The sequence below is a fragment of the Enoplosus armatus genome, chromosome 7 (genome assembly GCF_043641665.1).
Source record: "Enoplosus armatus isolate fEnoArm2 chromosome 7, fEnoArm2.hap1, whole genome shotgun sequence".
In the NCBI taxonomy this organism is placed as follows: domain Eukaryota; kingdom Metazoa; phylum Chordata; class Actinopteri; order Centrarchiformes; family Enoplosidae; genus Enoplosus; species Enoplosus armatus.
The window spans coordinates 24,371,331-24,389,002 of NC_092186.1; the positions used below are offsets into that span (position 1 = coordinate 24,371,331).

The 17,672-nt window shown below is 40.9% G+C and overlaps 2 protein-coding genes across 3 annotated transcripts in view; one reads left to right on the top strand and one right to left on the bottom strand.

The window, feature by feature from the left end:
• The window catches only part of fnbp1l (formin binding protein 1-like), a 38,098-nt gene extending 33,225 nt beyond the window's left edge, over nt 1–4,873 (bottom strand). For both annotated transcript variants that reach the window (XM_070908372.1, XM_070908371.1), the window contains exon 1: nt 4,795–4,873. In XM_070908372.1, coding sequence (XP_070764473.1) covers nt 4,795–4,818 — 24 coding nt within the window. In that variant the 5' untranslated portion in view covers nt 4,819–4,873. The remainder of the gene's footprint in view (nt 1–4,794) is intronic.
• A 2,484-nt stretch (nt 4,874–7,357) lies between these two features.
• On the top strand, nt 7,358–17,535 carry LOC139287898 (biotin-dependent 3-methylcrotonyl-coenzyme A carboxylase beta1 subunit). The gene is made up of 13 exons (XM_070909110.1): nt 7,358–7,400; nt 10,374–10,472; nt 11,698–11,862; nt 11,953–12,149; nt 12,422–12,600; nt 12,709–12,789; nt 13,362–13,540; nt 13,621–13,813; nt 14,113–14,204; nt 14,948–15,104; nt 15,906–16,028; nt 16,359–16,586; nt 16,745–17,535. The coding sequence occupies exons 1-13, from the start codon at nt 7,381–7,383 to the stop codon at nt 16,829–16,831; spliced, it is 1,800 nt and encodes a 599-aa protein (XP_070765211.1). The 5' UTR covers nt 7,358–7,380; the 3' UTR covers nt 16,832–17,535.
• Nucleotides 17,536–17,672: the final 137 nt, after the last annotated feature.

The window sequence follows — 17,672 nt, forward strand, 5'->3', positions numbered from 1 at the left end:
ATATAACAGCTTGTCGTGTCCAGGCCAGTGCCCTCAGCTTCAACATGACTTCATTCACACCCGCTGTGACCTGCTAAGAACCGGACTGCTGCCCCACTAAACAACAGGAATCCTCTGATCAGACTTTCCACAAGCCAATGAGGAGATGAATCCAGACTCGCTCCGCATTGGCCGGCGCCACAGAACGCCCCGCCGAACCCTGTTCAAAAATGTGGCAGTCTATAGACTATACGAAAAAAGGAACAAATAGTCGAATGTTCGTACTGAACAGCCAAATCTGATACGACTGAGAAAATTCTTAGCTTTCAGATCCAATGCCAAAGAGTATATCCTGGCCAATACTGAAGAATGAACTACATTGCACTAATGGATTAACTGTTTAGTATTTCCAATGACAGAAAATAGTGAAAAAAGTCCAATTACCGAGCTCAAGGCGACATTGTTAAATAGCTTGTTTTGTCTGTCCAAGACTCATAAGTATTTGCAGTTGTATGAAACTGACCAAATTCTCACATTTGAGAATCTGAAACCAGAGACGGTTTGACATTTTTGCTTGATAAATCACTTAAAACTAGCGATCGACTCATCAATTAATCAAATGGCGTTGACACTTAAAGGGTTGGTTTGCGAGACCTTTCAAACTAAACCCACTGCAATTGCATCTTTAATAGTCAATATGTTTCCCACTCCAGGTATGAGCCGATAATCCCACAAAAAGACAGACAACAAAAATTCGGAAGCCGAAAGAGATGCTACCCTGCGGTCAGTGAACTGGGATCACTCCAGACCTTAATGTACTGTAGGCTACGGTCTATAAATATCACAAACAGGAGTAGGGATATCCAGTACCCTTGTCTGAGTCTGATGGCCACCTGATGCCAAGAATACAAACAACCGTCTTGCTCCAAGTATCAAATGTTTCGCACATGACCCCGGTACCCCATATTCCAACAACACCTCCCACAGGACACACTTGAGGGAACACCGTAATAAGCCTTTTCCAAATCCACACAATACATAAAGAAAAGAAAAGCAAACTCTTGTGACCCCTTGATCTGCAAGAGTGTGGGGGGGGGGGATGCTCAGTGCTCCAAATCTGAGTCTCCACAATTGGTCTAAAGTCTCCTCTCCATTTAACAGCTGACTTCAAAGTCAAATCAAGAGTTTAGCCAGCCGTTTAAAGCCTGTCCTCCTTCTTCTACCTTTCCATCTTTTATCCCCTTATCCCTGTCTTTCAGTTTGGCCAACCAGTAGAGACGACTGCCTGACAGTCTCTTGTCCTTCAGTCAGACTTGGCTGCTCCGCTCTGCTGGCCTCCAGCTCACCTCAACCAGACAGACCCGACCACAGCATGGCAGCATCCTGGCAGCAAACGCACACGCACACACACACACACAACACACACACACACACACACACACACACACACACACACACACACACAGAGCTTTAATTCAGACAAGCGCTTCCTGTTTTATGTGTGTGTCTCTCTGAGGGCAGGAAGCCAGCGTGGTAATAGGATGTTCCTCACTTGCTTTGTAATGTCTCCGAGACCTGGGTTAGAGCCAGGGAACGCAGGGCAAAAGCTCCGAGCTACATTGAACATACTGACGCTAACTTGAGCGCTAGATGCTTTTTATTTATAATATGCAGTAAACAAAAACAAAAAACCTATTGATGGAATTAGTCAATTAAATGATCAGTCCATTGGTGTACAAATACAGCATCTGAGGGGTCACAAGATGATGGTGTGGGTTAGGAAAGTAGAAAAGAAAACAAAATTGTGTTCATCTTCTTCACACTTTCCTCTAACCAACAGTAGAAATATGGAATACTGAGAGGGGGGGGGGGGGGAAATCACTGGATCAGTTAATTAACAGAGAGTCAACCAGCAACAATTTTGATAATAGAGTAATTGTTTCATTCATTTTCCTAAGCAAAAATGACTGGTTCCAACTTCTCAAATGTGAGGATTGGCTGATGTTCTCTAACTTAACTGACAGTGAATTAAACATCGTTGAGTTTTGGACTGTTGGTTCAATAGAACAGGGTCTGGACCGTACCCTTTAGATTTATCTTTATGTCCAATAAAAAAAAACAAGCAATATGAAGACATTGCCCTGGGCTCTGGAAAACGGGATGTGGGGATGGGAGCAAATAATAGATTAACCGAGTAAATAATTGGCAGATTAGTCGAAAATAATAATGAGTCGCAGCAGTAGGGGAATTAGCTATTGAATGTCATCTAACTGAATACAGTCATCATAATCACACAATGAGACAACCGATTACTTAAGTAGTCACATTAATGGTATTTGGCCAACAACTGTAATCTCTGCTATTCGACCATCAATCGTGTTTAACTTGAGCCAAACACCTACTGACTCATTTGTAGTCCGTAAATATGAAATCAGAGTGACAATAATGTATAATGCCTGACATTGGATAGTCTGTCATCCGTAAAACACAAACGGCCAATCAACGGTTTAACGTCCTATCTGGCGGACAATAATCCGTAATCTGACATCGGACAGCCAATCATGTGTAATCTGACATCAGACAGCCAACACATTAATCTCATCAGGGGATTATGACGGCCCGTCAGCCGGTGTCCACACTCAGCCGATCACAGTGCGCTTTGTTTTGTCACGGCACTGAAGAAAAGGTGATGCAGAGAAGAACTGAAACAGGTTTAATGAGGGAGGAAAGGACTACCCCGCCGCTTTGAGTCTTAGTTTCATTTTCCATTACTTAAGTCATTCCTTGACTTATTCTATTGGACTTCTGACGGTGGATTTACTACATTAGTTTTTGCACATTTTAAAATCCCGCTGATGAATTTGAATCCAACTCTGGTATTTTGGTTTTTTTCTACAACCTGTTCAAACGTTACGTTGATCTTCTGTAATCTTAAAATTCCCTCTCCCAAGGTTTCTTCTCTTATGTCCTTAAGCTTTCAAGAAATTGTAGGGCTGCGTGATATTGAGCTTTACAAATACCCAACTTAAATAGAGAACTGCAAACACTGTGTGGTAAAAACATCATTCTTGCCCGACGTCTTGCTTTTATGCAAACCAAAGGACATATGCAAACCCTAACCCTTGAAAAACTACTGAGGAATGTGCTGAAACGATTAGTCGATTCATTGATTTGTTGATCAACCAAAAATGAATTGCTTGTGATGGGCATTTTTACGGACTGATTTTTTTTTAAAGGTGTAAATTATCGATTGATTACTCAAATAGAAATCAGAGCCCTGCTGATTAAACTGCTGTTTAAAACATTTTCTTGGTGTGAACATTCTTACATCTTTCAACGAAAATATTCAATGAGTCAAATTCAAATTTCTCTCAGCCTCTCCATCTGTCTTACTGAGGACACTAACTGACACAGCTGATTATATCCTATCCATACTTGGTACGCTGTCAACAGGAAAAAAAAAAAAACGCCAAGGGGGGGGGAGGGAAGGGAAGAAAAGCTGAATGGATAAGATGACTGGGAGATCCAAAAAAAAAACACTTGAAATCCTGACAAATCACATCTGTGTTCCCGCGTGCACTCTTTCACAATCCTTTTTGGATCGCAAAGCCAACGGCCATCTCTTTGCCTGTAGCAGGCGTCGTCATGTTACATTTGAGGGCTGAGCAAGCAAAAAAAAAAAAAAAAATTAGCTTATATTAAACTGCAGATAATAACCACTGAGGTCAGCTGGAGGAGTATCATCTCAGGGAGGTGGAGTACCGCCTCCTTACACACACACACACACACACACACACAGGATGCTGCTGGTTGCCTCTCTGGTTACACAGCTTGTGATGGCCAACACCCCAAAAAAAATTCAGGCTGGAGCTCACCATGCTGTCAGTTATATCACTATTATTCAAACAGATGGGGGGGGGGGGGGTTTAACACTATGCTACAACAGACAATTAAAGTGCATCAGAAGAACCAATCTGAGACAGGAGGCTGATGTGGAAGGAGATATTCACTCATTCTGATATCTACTGTGCTTGACAAAGAGCAGCAGTAGCAGTGTTTGAGTGACTTGCCATAAAGAATCGAATATGCTTGACTTCCATGTGGCTACTCAATGACTTCTAACAGCCAGACAGGCAGACAGGACAGGCGTTGTGAGGTGTGCCATCGGCCAATCCGGTTAATATGAGCATGTGTCCCATTTTAATCACGTGGAAGTTGAGACAAAAGAGTGGACAAGTGGCAACAAAGAGACACGCTATGCCAATCAGCCGGCGGAACACACACAGCTGTGAGGTTCATTTTAGGTAGACCGAGCAGAGCCGTGTGGTCTCCACCCCGGATCACCCTGCTGCCGCCGGGGATCCCTGCCAGCCTCTCTCAGAAACAGGGTGTGACACACACACACAAAAAAACCGTCAAGATGCAACTTAGCAACTTGCCAGTCAAGCAAAAAACATCAGCTCAGCAGCGCAGATATCTTTCCAGTTGACAAGTAATCGTCAACCCCCCCCCCCCCCCCGCCAGCCCCGGCGGTCGCGACCGTGTGTCGGCAGACTCGCCTATTGTTCCGCCGCTGTCACAGCCGTTGAGGTGCGCCGCGGATTAGCTTTAGCTTTAGCCGCGCCGGGCTAACAGCCCAGCCGGCAGCTAGCGTTAACGTTAGCCGCTCGCCTTTTTTCACACAAAGCTACAAGGTAACACGGCACCTTTCTTCCACTCAATTCCTCCCCCCCCCCCGAAGTCGGTGTGTTGTCCGCGACAAAACACAACGCGAACAAGCCATACGGTTGGTCAGTTCAAAGAGTTTAAACATACCCAGAGCTCCGTTCCCCAACTCATTGCGGATTCCCCCTTCTGACTTCTCCCGTATTGAACGCAGTTTTCCCCGCTCAGACTCTCCTAAACTGCCGCTGGGACTCCGGTCCTCCTGACTGACTGCAGACAAACACACACTCCTCCTCCTCCTCCTCCTCCTCCTCCTCTCCTGCCTCCTAGAATGAGCAGGGCCGCCCAAAGCAGGGGCCCTGGACCACAGAACAACAAATATTGTTATTGTTAGTGGTCATCCAAGTGGATTTAGAACTTAATAAATAAAGAAATGTATAAAATAGATTACAAACTGTATTAAAATAATGAGGTGATTTTAGACTTAGATGTTTATGTAACATACTACCTGGAATCAACAAAAAATTCAAAGGACCCTAGTAAATAAAATAACATAAAAACATAAAGCAATTCAATTCCATTCAGACAATTAATTATAAAGAACTGCCACAGAAGAACCACAGTTCATATATTTTCTGATTGGGACAGATTATCTCACTTTTCATTTTAAATTCAAACAATTCCAATTTTAATCCGTTTTACAATATTTTGTCATTGTCCTTGTTAGCCCATTTGCTCAATTTCTAAGGCAATTTAAAGTCAATCTCCTTACATATCACAGTGTGAAAAGCATAAGCTCAAATGATTCATTGTGTTGGAGACAGGTTGTGTATCAAACTCAGACTGCAGATAAATAAATGAATGAATAAATCTCACTTATACGGTTCCCAAAGCGCTTCACAGCTTAAGTCTCATTCATCCATTCACTCACACATTCACACACCGATTGCGGCCGAGCTGCCATGCAAGGTGCTGGTCTCCATCAGGAGCAACTTAGGGTTCAGTGTGTCGCTCACTTCGACATGGGGGGGGGGGGGGTCGAACCCCCAACCCGCTCTACTTCCCGTGCGACAGTAAATGTGATCCATGGAGCAAACAAATTCATTGTCATGGCCAGAAAGAAAATTGTAATAATATCTTAAAAGGAGAGTTTGTCTATGGTCTATATCTTATTTCTAAGAAATGCTATACTGGGGTGCATGTTTTTATCTCCTATAATATTGTTACAATATTTTGATACAAATACAATACAAATGATGTAAGACCTTAGGCTATGCTCTCTGCCTTACAGTAATAATTAGGGACTCATTACTTTTCATCATTCAAATAGTTTATTAGTCAGTTTTGTCATTGAAGCTATGCTATTCACCTCTCAGAGAACAATCAGAGTCTTACTTGCACAGAAGGTTTCCAATATCTCCTGATGCAAATGTATTCCTTTAAAACATCTAAGGTTTATTTAAATCAAATGACCCACATAGAAAAAAAACACTAGCCTATGGCTAAAACTGACATTGAAGTGAAGGTTTTTTTTTTTTTTTTTTTAGAAAATTAGCTTTATTTCATTTTTTTGTGGGGTTAAAAAGTTGGAACTCTACTCTACTCTATGAGTAGAAATACTGCCACAGAAATGTATCTGCCATGCATTTCACTGGGTTGTTGTGGGCCAGTTTGTGTTTTTATGTTCAATTCTTACTGCGATAATAAACGATCTTTGGAGAGAACACTACTCATTCATTGGTGAATGTGCAGGTCCCTCTAGCGGCCAAGATGTATCACTACAGCTGTAGTCACTAATAGACTGGTGAAACTCAACTACGCACATTTTCAACAATGTATATATATATATATATATATATATATATATATATATATATATATATATATTACACTTTTCTCGGTCTTAATCATTCAAAAAAGGGAACATAATGTAAGAACTTGAACATGAGAGCTTCTGTACTGAGTGTTCTGTCAGAGTGATTGATATCAGCTGATGTGTACTTTGCATGTAATATGTTCATTTGTGAAATAATGAATACAAACAGCTGTCAAAACGTATAACCCAGTAAAAACTCCCTCTGAATGGCAGTGGGGTATAGGAGTATAAAGTACTTAAACTGCACGTACGTGTATGTAAAATGAGAACCTTTAAATGTGTACTTAAGTACATCACTTGAGTATATGTGGTTACATTATACTGGTGTCAAGCACAGATATTTCTGTCTGCCAGTTTTATCTTAACTGCCAATCTACAATCAGCACTGCTCCCAGTCGACCACACACACCGAAATCCACACAATCCACTCTGCAACATCTACATCTCTCTATGTGCCATACAGTAAAATGCCTTCACCCGTTCTGTGAACTTGTGAATTTGTAAATTATAGTTGGTGTTTTTTTTTATAACGGTCTTTATTGTTTTTATTTATTATTTATTATTGATTTTTCTTACTTACGTCTCTTGCTATTGCACTTTCCTGTATGCTGCTATAGCAACGCAAATTTTCCCGCTGAGGGATTAATAAAGGGATTATTTTATTTTACTTTACCCATCTCCTCCTTCCTGTCCTATAGGGGGCGATAATGTGTATTACAGCTGGCAAACGACCATCAAACTCAACCGGGAGAAAGAAGAGTACCGCCTACGCTACCGGTGATGGAGTAAGTCTATTTCGGTGCTACATTTTAGCCGCAAAAGTTGTGTAATTAGCGGTGTTACGACGGACAGAGACAGACATGTACCGCTGCATGGCAAGGTAACAGACGTTACATATTCTCTTCGTCCATACATCCATTTATATGTTTATTTGTCACTTGTGCACTCACGACCTTTGGCATACATAACTTATTTTTCTTTTTAAAGCTAACGACTTATCTTGCTTCAAAGGTTGTCCATACGTTACCACAAAAAAAAAACATTCCACAGTATTCTCATATATATATAATATACATATATATATATATATATATATATAGTATATTCATGTGTTTTAAATGGAAGAAGTGTCGTTGACACCCCATGTGCTAGGCTAACGTATAGCCCCCATATGTTTACGTATGGAGATGTGAATGTTTCCCGGGTTCAAACGTTTAGCAGCAAGTGATGCAACCTAGCGTTGATATATAAGGTGCTGTTTATGTGAGTATGCAGGCGAAAGTGACCTCAAAAGGGGACAAAGACGTGAATAGCTCTGCTTGAACTTCAAGGTACCTTGCACCACCACGGTTCACTAAAGGGACCCGTGCTGGTCGGCAATGTGAAGAATGTGTAGTTTAATGGTGCTGCTATTTCCCTCCCTTGAAATAAGTGGTGGTGGAGTTATTCAAATCGTTTACTCAAGTAAAAGCAATAACACACTGTTAAAATACTCACAAGCGAAACAAGTACAAGTAAAAGTCCTGTATCTAAAATGTCACATAACCCTCCTATTATCTTTGGGGTCAGTTTGACTCATTCAATGTTTAACATCTCTAAATAAATGATTGATGATGATCATTTTTTTTTTTTACTTCATATTTAGTGACTTTTCCTAATTTAATGGGGACAACTGGGTAAAGATAAAATTAACATGATGATATATTTTCAATGTCCTGTACACATGTTGTACGCATCAGTGTTCTTTGGGGTCAATTTGACCCCAGGCTGTTTTAGCTGTATAAAACATATAAGAAATATCAACATTTTACACACATTTGTTTTGGTTGTTTTGCATGATATTGAGGTCACTATAACATGCAATTTTCTCCTTAATCTTCAAAAAGCTTTAGGGCCCTAACCTAAAATAACCATAACTGTAGTAGTGCGAGAACCACTGATAGTTCACACGACATGGGGGAGGGGAAAACATCATTCTCGCGAGAACTTTGATATTTCCCACGCTGTGGGGGTGGTAAAATATGGTTCCCGCGAAGATATTGATAGCTGCTTGTGATGAAGAACAGGAAGGTAACATCTTCAATGTTTGCCTTCACTGGCAGAGCCACTGTCGTCTCCTGTTGCCCCAAGAAAGGGAAAAATGTCCTGCTGATGAGCACCATGCACAAAGATGCTGTCCGGAGCACCAGAAAAGACAAAGGGAGGGGTTGATAACCTGGACAAGGTCACAGCCACATACAGCTGCCGACGTATGACTGCCCGTTGGCCCCTTGTAATTTTCTTCAACATCATTGATGTGTAATATGGAGTGAAATAAACAAGGACTGGAACAGTGGAAAACTGAGTCGAAGGAGGATTTTCCTGGAGCAGCTGGGTTACGCGTTGGTGAAACCTCATATCGAGAGAAGATGATGCCTTCCAAGAGCATCAACAGCGGCTGCAACTATTGTGAAGGACATCCAAACAGAGACACACACCCCAACTCCTCCAGTGGTTCAAACTGCAGGCAGGAAACGTGGCAGGTGCCAGGTCTGTCCCAACAGAAATGACTCCAAGATCAGTAACACCTGTGTGAAATGCAAGAAATACATCTGCAAGGAACATGCATGCACTCTCTGCACATCATGTGTACAGTAGTGCAGACAAAAGGCTGGAATGTACCTTCTGGTGGCCTGAAGGAAAAATAATATGCTGTTCATATTCTGTCTGTTCGTATTCTGTTAAACTAATTTTAGTGACTATGTAACTTTGTTTTTTTACTATCTCACACATACAAATTCGCATACATAGCACTTAGAGTAGCATAGAACAATCCCTGACACAATGCTCAAATGTACTTTTTTATAGGTTTTCTGTAAATAAAGAACTGTTATGTGTTCCTTACAGATGTTCTGATGATGATGATGTTCTGTTTTACAAATAAAATCCTTCTAAATTTTTGAAATTGGGGTTGTTTTTCCTGGGATCAAATTGACCCCGAACATAATACATGTTACTATTCTTTTCTGTTTTTCATTCCAAATGTTATAGATAACAAAAATATGTTCTTAGAAATAATATAAAGCCAATAAAACACCAAAAAGATATCTCTTTCCAATTTTAGGTCAATCAGTGAGATTTTATGGTGATCTGCATATTTCTCCATAGTCGCGCAACAGGTATTCTGGATGTATAAGGGGGGTTGTTTTATTTAAAGGGCTATTTAGGTAGTCAACAAACAAACATAAAGTACCTGACACATAAACTTGGGTAACAATTTTAATTATAATCATTTTCTGGAGGTTTAAATTGCTGGGGTCAAATTGACCCCAAGGATAAAAGATGTTAGTAAATTTGAAGGTAACAGGAGGGTTAAGTAAAAGTGAGTAAATGTTATCAGCAAAATGTACTTTAAGTATCAAAAGTAAAAGTACTCAATCACTGACATAAGACAAAGACAAGCAGTAAATCCTCTTAATTGATAAACTGGAACTGGAGAATATTTGGCATTTTTGCTTGAAAAATGACAAACACACTCTGAACTCTACAGTCAATTTAAGAGTTTCCAAATCTGCAGTAGGTTGGACTGAGTCACCAAGAGAAAATCCATGCCAACATGGACACATGCCTCAGCTGGCTGGGTCAGAATCCAACACAGGATCTTGTAACTGTAAGGTGTTGACGTTACCACCTGTCGTGAATCTGTAGACAGTAATTTGATCGCGCACATAAAGTTGCAGTCATAAAGAGAGTATCAAACAAGCATCTGTAATGTGGTCCGTGTCCATGTGAAAAAGTGAATTATTTACCTGATTCTGTATTCACGACCTGTTTGTTTGTGTTTGTTGCTTCTCTCTCTGTCTAAAAAAAAAAGTCTGTGTAGTGGAGGAAGAGTGTGTCCTGCCTTTGTGCCTCCTTACACCCAGTCACCGTCATGGATGTTGAGAAACACGGCAAAGGAGAGACATCACAGGTGACTAAATCGCTAGGTTTATGTTAAATGATGACCTACTTACAGAAATGTATATGCTTCAGTTGCTATATATGCAACTTGTATATAGAGGAAAATATTGAATTGTGATTTATATTGCAATTCTTTTGTTTCGACATTAATATAATCATGCACAATAGTACTGTGGCCTTTGTGTGGTCATTTTTAGATATTACTTTAGTGGTGAACTTGATATTACTCTTATATTACTATTACTATAATATTAGAGTTGACCTACTTAATTCACAAAATCACAGCTGTTTCTCCAACTCACAGAATTGATGTTAAATAGCTACAGCTGAGTCAATTTGCTGGTGACAGTTGTCTTTATAACCTGTGAAAAAAGAAACTCTTGCTTGCTACAGCTTGTTTACATGCTGTTAATTATGTAGGCAATTAAAACCGCTGCTCTTGTGATGTTGATATACAGTTAAATCAATATATATTTTTCAGCCCACTGCTAAAAATCACTATAATGTGGATGAACATCTGTATGTGTATAGTGTTGACATACTATCAGTTAATGCAGTGCATGCTAAAGTATTAGCATGTAGCACTGGAGCCAGTGATATAGTGGAGACATCAGCTATGAGGAAACATTCTGACAATAATTTTCATTTACATATTCTACAGATTTTCAGATACTCTTCCGTCATGTCATGCTGTAAACATGCCATTTTCACCAGAACACTTTATCCTACAGCAGGGACACTCAACTTGCTTTGCCCGGGGGGGCCACTTTATGACAGGGAGGCCAAGGACCAGTTAGTTAACGTACATTAATAGAAAGCCATAAAGCCTTTCTAACACATGGTTAACGTTGTGAAAGATCATGGTTTGGGTTAAAATAAAAAAGTCGACAACTTTTGGTTTCACACGGGACATGAACAGCGGTCTCCTGGGTGAAAGTCCTGTCTTTCTGGCAGAAAGCCCTGAAGGAAAACTTCTCCCACATGCCCCCGCGCAGGTCAGGTGTACATGAACCTTTTGCAGTAATCACTGCTGAGTGTCACCGCTTCTTCACACTGCACAGATCACTGATAGGCTGATATGCACCTTCCCAAGTAAAAGCCAAGGGACATTAGTGAACATTTACTAATTGGTATAAATAAGCAAAAAAAAACAACTCCCTTTTGTGAGTTAATTCATTTTCATTGTGAATTAGAAAATGGCCGGCCATTAATCGTTCATGAATCTCGTGTTGCAGGTTGGCTGAGCAGCGTTGGCAGTGCTCAGTCCGCTGTGTGAGCTCTGCAGCCAGGAAGAGGAGAGCCCTGCGCAGTGCCTTCCCAGTGCTGGAGCAGCCGCTGCAGCCCATCCACCAACATGTGTATGAAGCTAACCTGCGAAACAGCAACGCCTGCCGTAAGACGTAGGTTCCTTTCTAGTTGATTTCCAACCATTTCATTATTTATTGAAATACATTTGTAAACGTGTGCCGTTCGTTCTCTCTCTCTGCAAGGTACATGGAGCTGAGTGAAAAGGTAAGGAAAGGAGGAGGGGAAAACGCCATAGCCAGACACACCCAGAGAAACAGGAAGTTGCTGGTCAGGGATCGGCTGCGCCTCCTGTTTGATGATGAGGACTTCCTTGAGCTGTCGCCATTCGCTGGTCTGGGTCTGCAGTACGGGGACATCCCTTCAGCCGGCTGCTTGACTGGTCAGAAACCACTAGCTGCAATCCTTTATTTTTGGTACTAACTATAGACTTTGTAATCTGACAAGTGTTTATTTACTCAGTTTACTTCTTTTATTTCATACTGTTAGCAGTTTATTTCCCATCTTATGACGATTCAAGTGTGATGCACATGCATGCCACTGACTTATGGCCCTATGTACTGCATGTGTGTGTGTGTGTGTGTGTGTGTGTGTGTGTGTGTGTGTGTGTGTGTGTGTGTGTGTGTGTGTGTGTGTGTGTGTGTGTCCATCCAGGTATTGGCAGGATCAATGGCCTGTGGTGCGTGTTCATTGCCAACGATGCCACAGTGAAAGGCGGCACAGCTTATCCAATCACAGTGAAGAAGCAGCTACGGGCACAGGAAGTGGCCATTCAGAACCGCCTGCCTTGTGTTTACCTGGTCGACTCTGGAGGGGCTTTTCTACCACTGCAGGTTAACTCACACACACACACACACACACACAGATCTGAATGTCAGCTGAACTATAATGTCTGCTATTTCTATCTCTAATTCTCTCTCTCTGTGTATATAATTACCCAGTCAGAGATCTTTCCTGATAAGAACCAGGGCGGAAGGACGTTCTATAACGAAGCCATCATGTCTGCCACCAAGATCCCACAGGTGAAGAAACAGGAAAAAGTAGCACAGGCTTGCTTTAACAGAACGGGATAAAAAACAAAATGAAGGCTGTGAATGAACTCTTTATATTATATCAACATTAAACAGATGTCACATTTGATATGCTATCATTCTGGGGCCATGTAAAACAAAAAGTATACAAGTTTTAAGATTCCCTCTATTTTGCAGTTTTAAATGAGTAATTTTATAATAACTAATAGATCAAAAGCTTTAGGCCTTAGAAGATAAAAATGCATGCAGTCCATGTTTTAGGACTGTAGCAGCCTGGTTGTGTGTTATATGACATTTTGCACACACATGTACTCTTAATTAATGACGTTTCTGACCTTAGACCTCCATCAAGTAAAATGAACAAAAAGCTTGATCTGATGGTCTAAGGACCAAATGTCATCGATAAAGGCAGTACAAATGACCAATAGTGTGAAAGATTCTTTGATTCCTTCTCAATTAAGTACTTTAACCTACGCAGTAAGACTTTATGGTCTGCAAGAATTTTGTCAAAATGACTGTTTTACATTGCTATATCGATATAAAAACAATAAATAATCCTAAAGGTTTCGGTGGTGTGCGGGTCGTGCACAGCAGGTGGAGCTTACATCCCCACCATGGCGGAAGAGACAGTGATGGTGCACCGTATAGGGACCATATTCCTCGGAGGGCCGCCACTTGTCAAGGCCGCCACGGGGGAGGAAGTCACGCCAGAGGACCTGGGAGGAGCCAGGCTTCATGCTGAGTAGGTCCATCAATCAAACCAGCCCTCCAAATATACAGTTATCAAAGAAACAACCACATGAATTTATTGTCTGGTTTCAGGGTGAGTGGCTGTGTGGACCATTTTGCCTGGGAAGAAAAGGAGGCGTACGACTACACCAGAAACATCATATCCACCCTCAACTTCCAACTGCCCGAGGAAGAGGAGGAGGATGAGGAGGAGCCGCTGTATAGTTCAGAGGAGCTTCTGAGGCTTGCTCCCAGAAGTTACAGCTACAGTCTGGATGTTAAAATGGTACAGTATGCACACACACACACACACACACACACACACACACACGCACACACAAAGCTATTTGCTCTGTAGACTGAGTAAATGCAGTCCTTCTTCTCTGGCTAAACAGCCAGCTTCAATCATCGGGGGGCCTCCGGGAGGTGCGGTGCAAAAACACCCCAGTGATGAGCAATCGGCACCAAAACACGAAGACAAAACAAAACAGAAATGAGGATTTCCATGGCAAATCACGACGTCATGTTTCTGTCTCACTGAATCCAGAATTAATGACATTCTGTCGGCTGTTTCTGTCCGTCCAGGTAGTCAGTCGGCTGACGGACGGGAGCCGCTTCCAGGAGTTCAAAGCTCGCTATGGAGCCACACTCACCACTGGCTTTGCAAAGATACATGGGTAAAAGATGCAAACGCACACTCACAGATTTAGTTTGTTGCTTGTCAGCCAACAAACGGCAAGTCTTCAACAATGTTAGAATAATAATAATAATAATTATTATGTCATAATAATATGAAAATGTTTGATTATTGTGAAGGCATATGTTACAAGCAGATTGTCAGCACAAATTGAACAAAAGTAAACACACAGAGGATGTAGTTTCTGTATTTTTGGGGTGCATTGGTCTTACTGGTGCTGTTATCGCTTGCATCGTTTACCCCTTACACTCACAAACTCCACGACCTGCCCTCAGTAACGTCTTGATGAGATCAGCAAACCCAGGACCACAACAAATCTCCCCTTGACCAATGACTAACTGCCACATAAGACCTGTACGAGGATGTCTGGAAAGCGGTATTAATACTGAGTTGATAATCGCAGTTAAGATAGTGAATTGAATTGTTGTGAATTGCCTTTTGTTCGTCATGCATACTTATAGACATTTTAAATAATAACGTACTAAACTTTGCCAGTAATACCAGCACTTAGAGTGTTCCTGACACTTTGATAAGTGACCTATTGAGGTTTCCTGTATACAGTGAGCTTGGCCTCAGCAGCCTAGCAGCCTAACTACCAGGCGGCAGCAGCAGCAGCAGCAGCAAAGCTCCAGCAGTCATTGTTTTATTATGTGACTCATAATTTAAGCATGTGAGTAGTCTGTGAGTATTTGGTTTCACGTCCGTGTATATGTACCCTGTCAGCCACTTGGTGGGAATAGTAGCCAACGACGGAGAGCTGTCGTACCAGGCCGCACTGAAAGGCAGCCATTTTGTCCAGTTGTGTGACCAGAGAGACATCCCCCTCCTCTTCCTCCAGAACACGGCACCAGCAGCAGCTCTAACACTCTCCACAACACAGGTATTCACTCCCAGTAAAACACACACACACACACACATACACAGACTTGTTTAAATGCACATGTATCAAAATACATCATAAAACAAATGTGACCAAATAGTTCTGCTGTCTCTGGAGCTGGACTCTCTGACAGCAGTGTCAGAGAGGAGGATGCTGTCCAAGCTACGGGTCATCTCGGACAATTTACCAGTGCAATACATATATGTACGTGTGTGTGTGTATATATATATATGTGTATATATATATATGTGTGTATATATATATGTATATATGTACATATATATATGTATGTATATGTATATATGTATATGTATATATATATGTGTATATATATATATATGTGTATATATGTACATATATATGTATGTATATGTATATATGTGTATATATATATATATGTGTATATATGTACATATATATGTATGTATATGTATATATATATATATATATATATATATGTGTGTATATATATATATATATTTTTTTTTTTTTTTTTTTCAATATTGTACATGCATATATTTTGTTTTTGTTTTTTTTTCTAACTGTATTTGTACATATTGCTCATTTCTAAATTTAGGCTACTTTTCTACTCTTGAATGGGAGCACCTGAAACTTGTATAATTTCCCCCCGGGGATCAATAAAGTATTTCTGATTCTGATTTTCTGATTTTCTTGAATATATGTGTGTGTGTGTGTGTGTGTGTGTGTGTGTGTGTGTGTGTGTGTGTGTGTGTGTGTGTGTGTGTGTGTGTGTGTGTGTGTGTGTGTGTGTGTGTGTGTGTGTGTGTGTGTTTCTTCTAGGCAGAGATGAACAGTAACCGCCTGAAGGCTCAGGGTTCAATGATGTCAGCAGTAGCGTGTGCCTCCGTCCCCAAAATCACTGTGGTGATCGGCGGTTGCCATGGTGCCGACAGCTACGCCATGGTGAGAGTCTCAGTAAACATTGCTGTAGTACCAAAAACGTTGGTCTTTTACCTAGCTAGAATTTAAAGGTAGTATTATCCTTAATTCAGAAATTAAGCGTCTTTGGGAAGATTAAATGGATAACAAATGTGTCCTTTTCCACAGCATTGTTTTTGCAGTTTTTTTTGTTTGTTTATAGCATAAACTAAAATACTGGACTTTCTAAGTAAGTGCATCTGTCACACTACAGATATTTAAGGTGTCCTTATTATTTTACAGTATAATCATACATTATACTAATGTGGGATTTATCCCACAGTAATTTGCACCTTGTTTCCTGGTTGTCTCTAGTGTGGGCGGGCCTTTGACCCCAATTTCCTGTTCCTGTGGCCCAACGCCAGAGTGGCGATGGCAGCTCCGGGTCACGCTGGCTCTCTGCTTCCCCCTGACAGTGAGCAGGAGCAGAAGAAGAAACAGGAGGATGACCTGAACAGGAGGTTGAAGGAGGAGAGCTCAGCTTTCTACTCCTCGGGCAGGCTCTGGGATGATGGAGTCATCCTGCCTCAGGACACAAGGAGGGTAAAACAACATTTTGTTTAAGCTGTTAAAAAGTGGCTTAGGAGCAGACATAAAAACACTAACAACTGTTAACTCTGGCACACGAAAGTTTCAGCTCTCACAAAGTACTATTTCAACTTTTTTACCGCCCATTTTTCCGCAAATCTGTCTGTCTGCAGGTTGTCAGAGACTGCCTGGACATCATCAAACAGCAGCAGTATCAGCTGTCCACAGAGAAACTGCAGTCGGCACTTTTACGTATATAGAAGCGTCCATCCTTCTCCTCCTCACTTCCTCCGGACATTACAGACCTCTGCCCGTCATTATGTTTTGATTACACGGGTCATGTAGTAAATAATGATATCAAATATTGAATGCAAAAAGGTGTTAGCATGGACACTGTACAGAAATATGAACAGCATGCCCATCCTAATGAACCAACCCCTTTCTTTAAAGGTGATGGAGAGCTTCAAAAGGTCCCACAGAATGTTATGACTTCCTTAAACCTGCATAAATAAATATTTGTGGCCACTTGGGGGCAGCACAAACAGCTGTAAACAACGTTGCCGTATTATCACATTAAAAAGGAACACTTAATAGGAGGTGATGAACATTATGACCTTGTGGCTGCTGTATATACATGTGTTATAATTCATCAATAATGTGAGAGATAATTCATGTTTTTTAATCGACACTGTTTTTCGCTGGCAAATACTGGATGGAAATGTATTTTTATAGAAATGTATCCTCAAGTCACCCGTCCTCTAGTTTTTGTGTCAAAAACAGTCAAGAGATAAAGATTAAAATCTGCCGAAAGCAGTTTGAAGGACGGACGTCAAATGGTCATTGTCACGTAATTGTTTTTATTTGTATAAAACATTGTGTTTATATTTAATTGTAATCTCTTGCTTTACAAGGATGATTTCACAAATGTGTAGGTGCTATTTTAATTATGAAATAAAACATTTTCAATGCAGTAAATGTGAATGTGTTTTAACAAAAGCAAAGTAAACTTTATGCAGTAAACTCATGCTGCAGGTGATTTCTCTGTACATTTTTTCTCCACCGGCTGTTAAAGCTACAGCGGGCAATATTATTGAATTATAA

What these genes read in the sequence shown, in the direction of transcription:
- LOC139287898 (XM_070909110.1), top strand. Translation starts at nt 7,381, where the DNA reads ATGTACCGCTGCATGGCAAG. An exon ending in ATGTACCGCTGCATGGCAAG is followed by an intron (nt 7,401 to 10,373) that starts GTAACAGACGTT and finishes TAAAAAAAAAAG; the next exon opens with TCTGTGTAGTGGAGGAAGAG. An exon ending in AGCAACGCCTGCCGTAAGAC is followed by an intron (nt 11,863 to 11,952) that starts GTAGGTTCCTTT and finishes TCTCTCTGCAAG; the next exon opens with GTACATGGAGCTGAGTGAAA.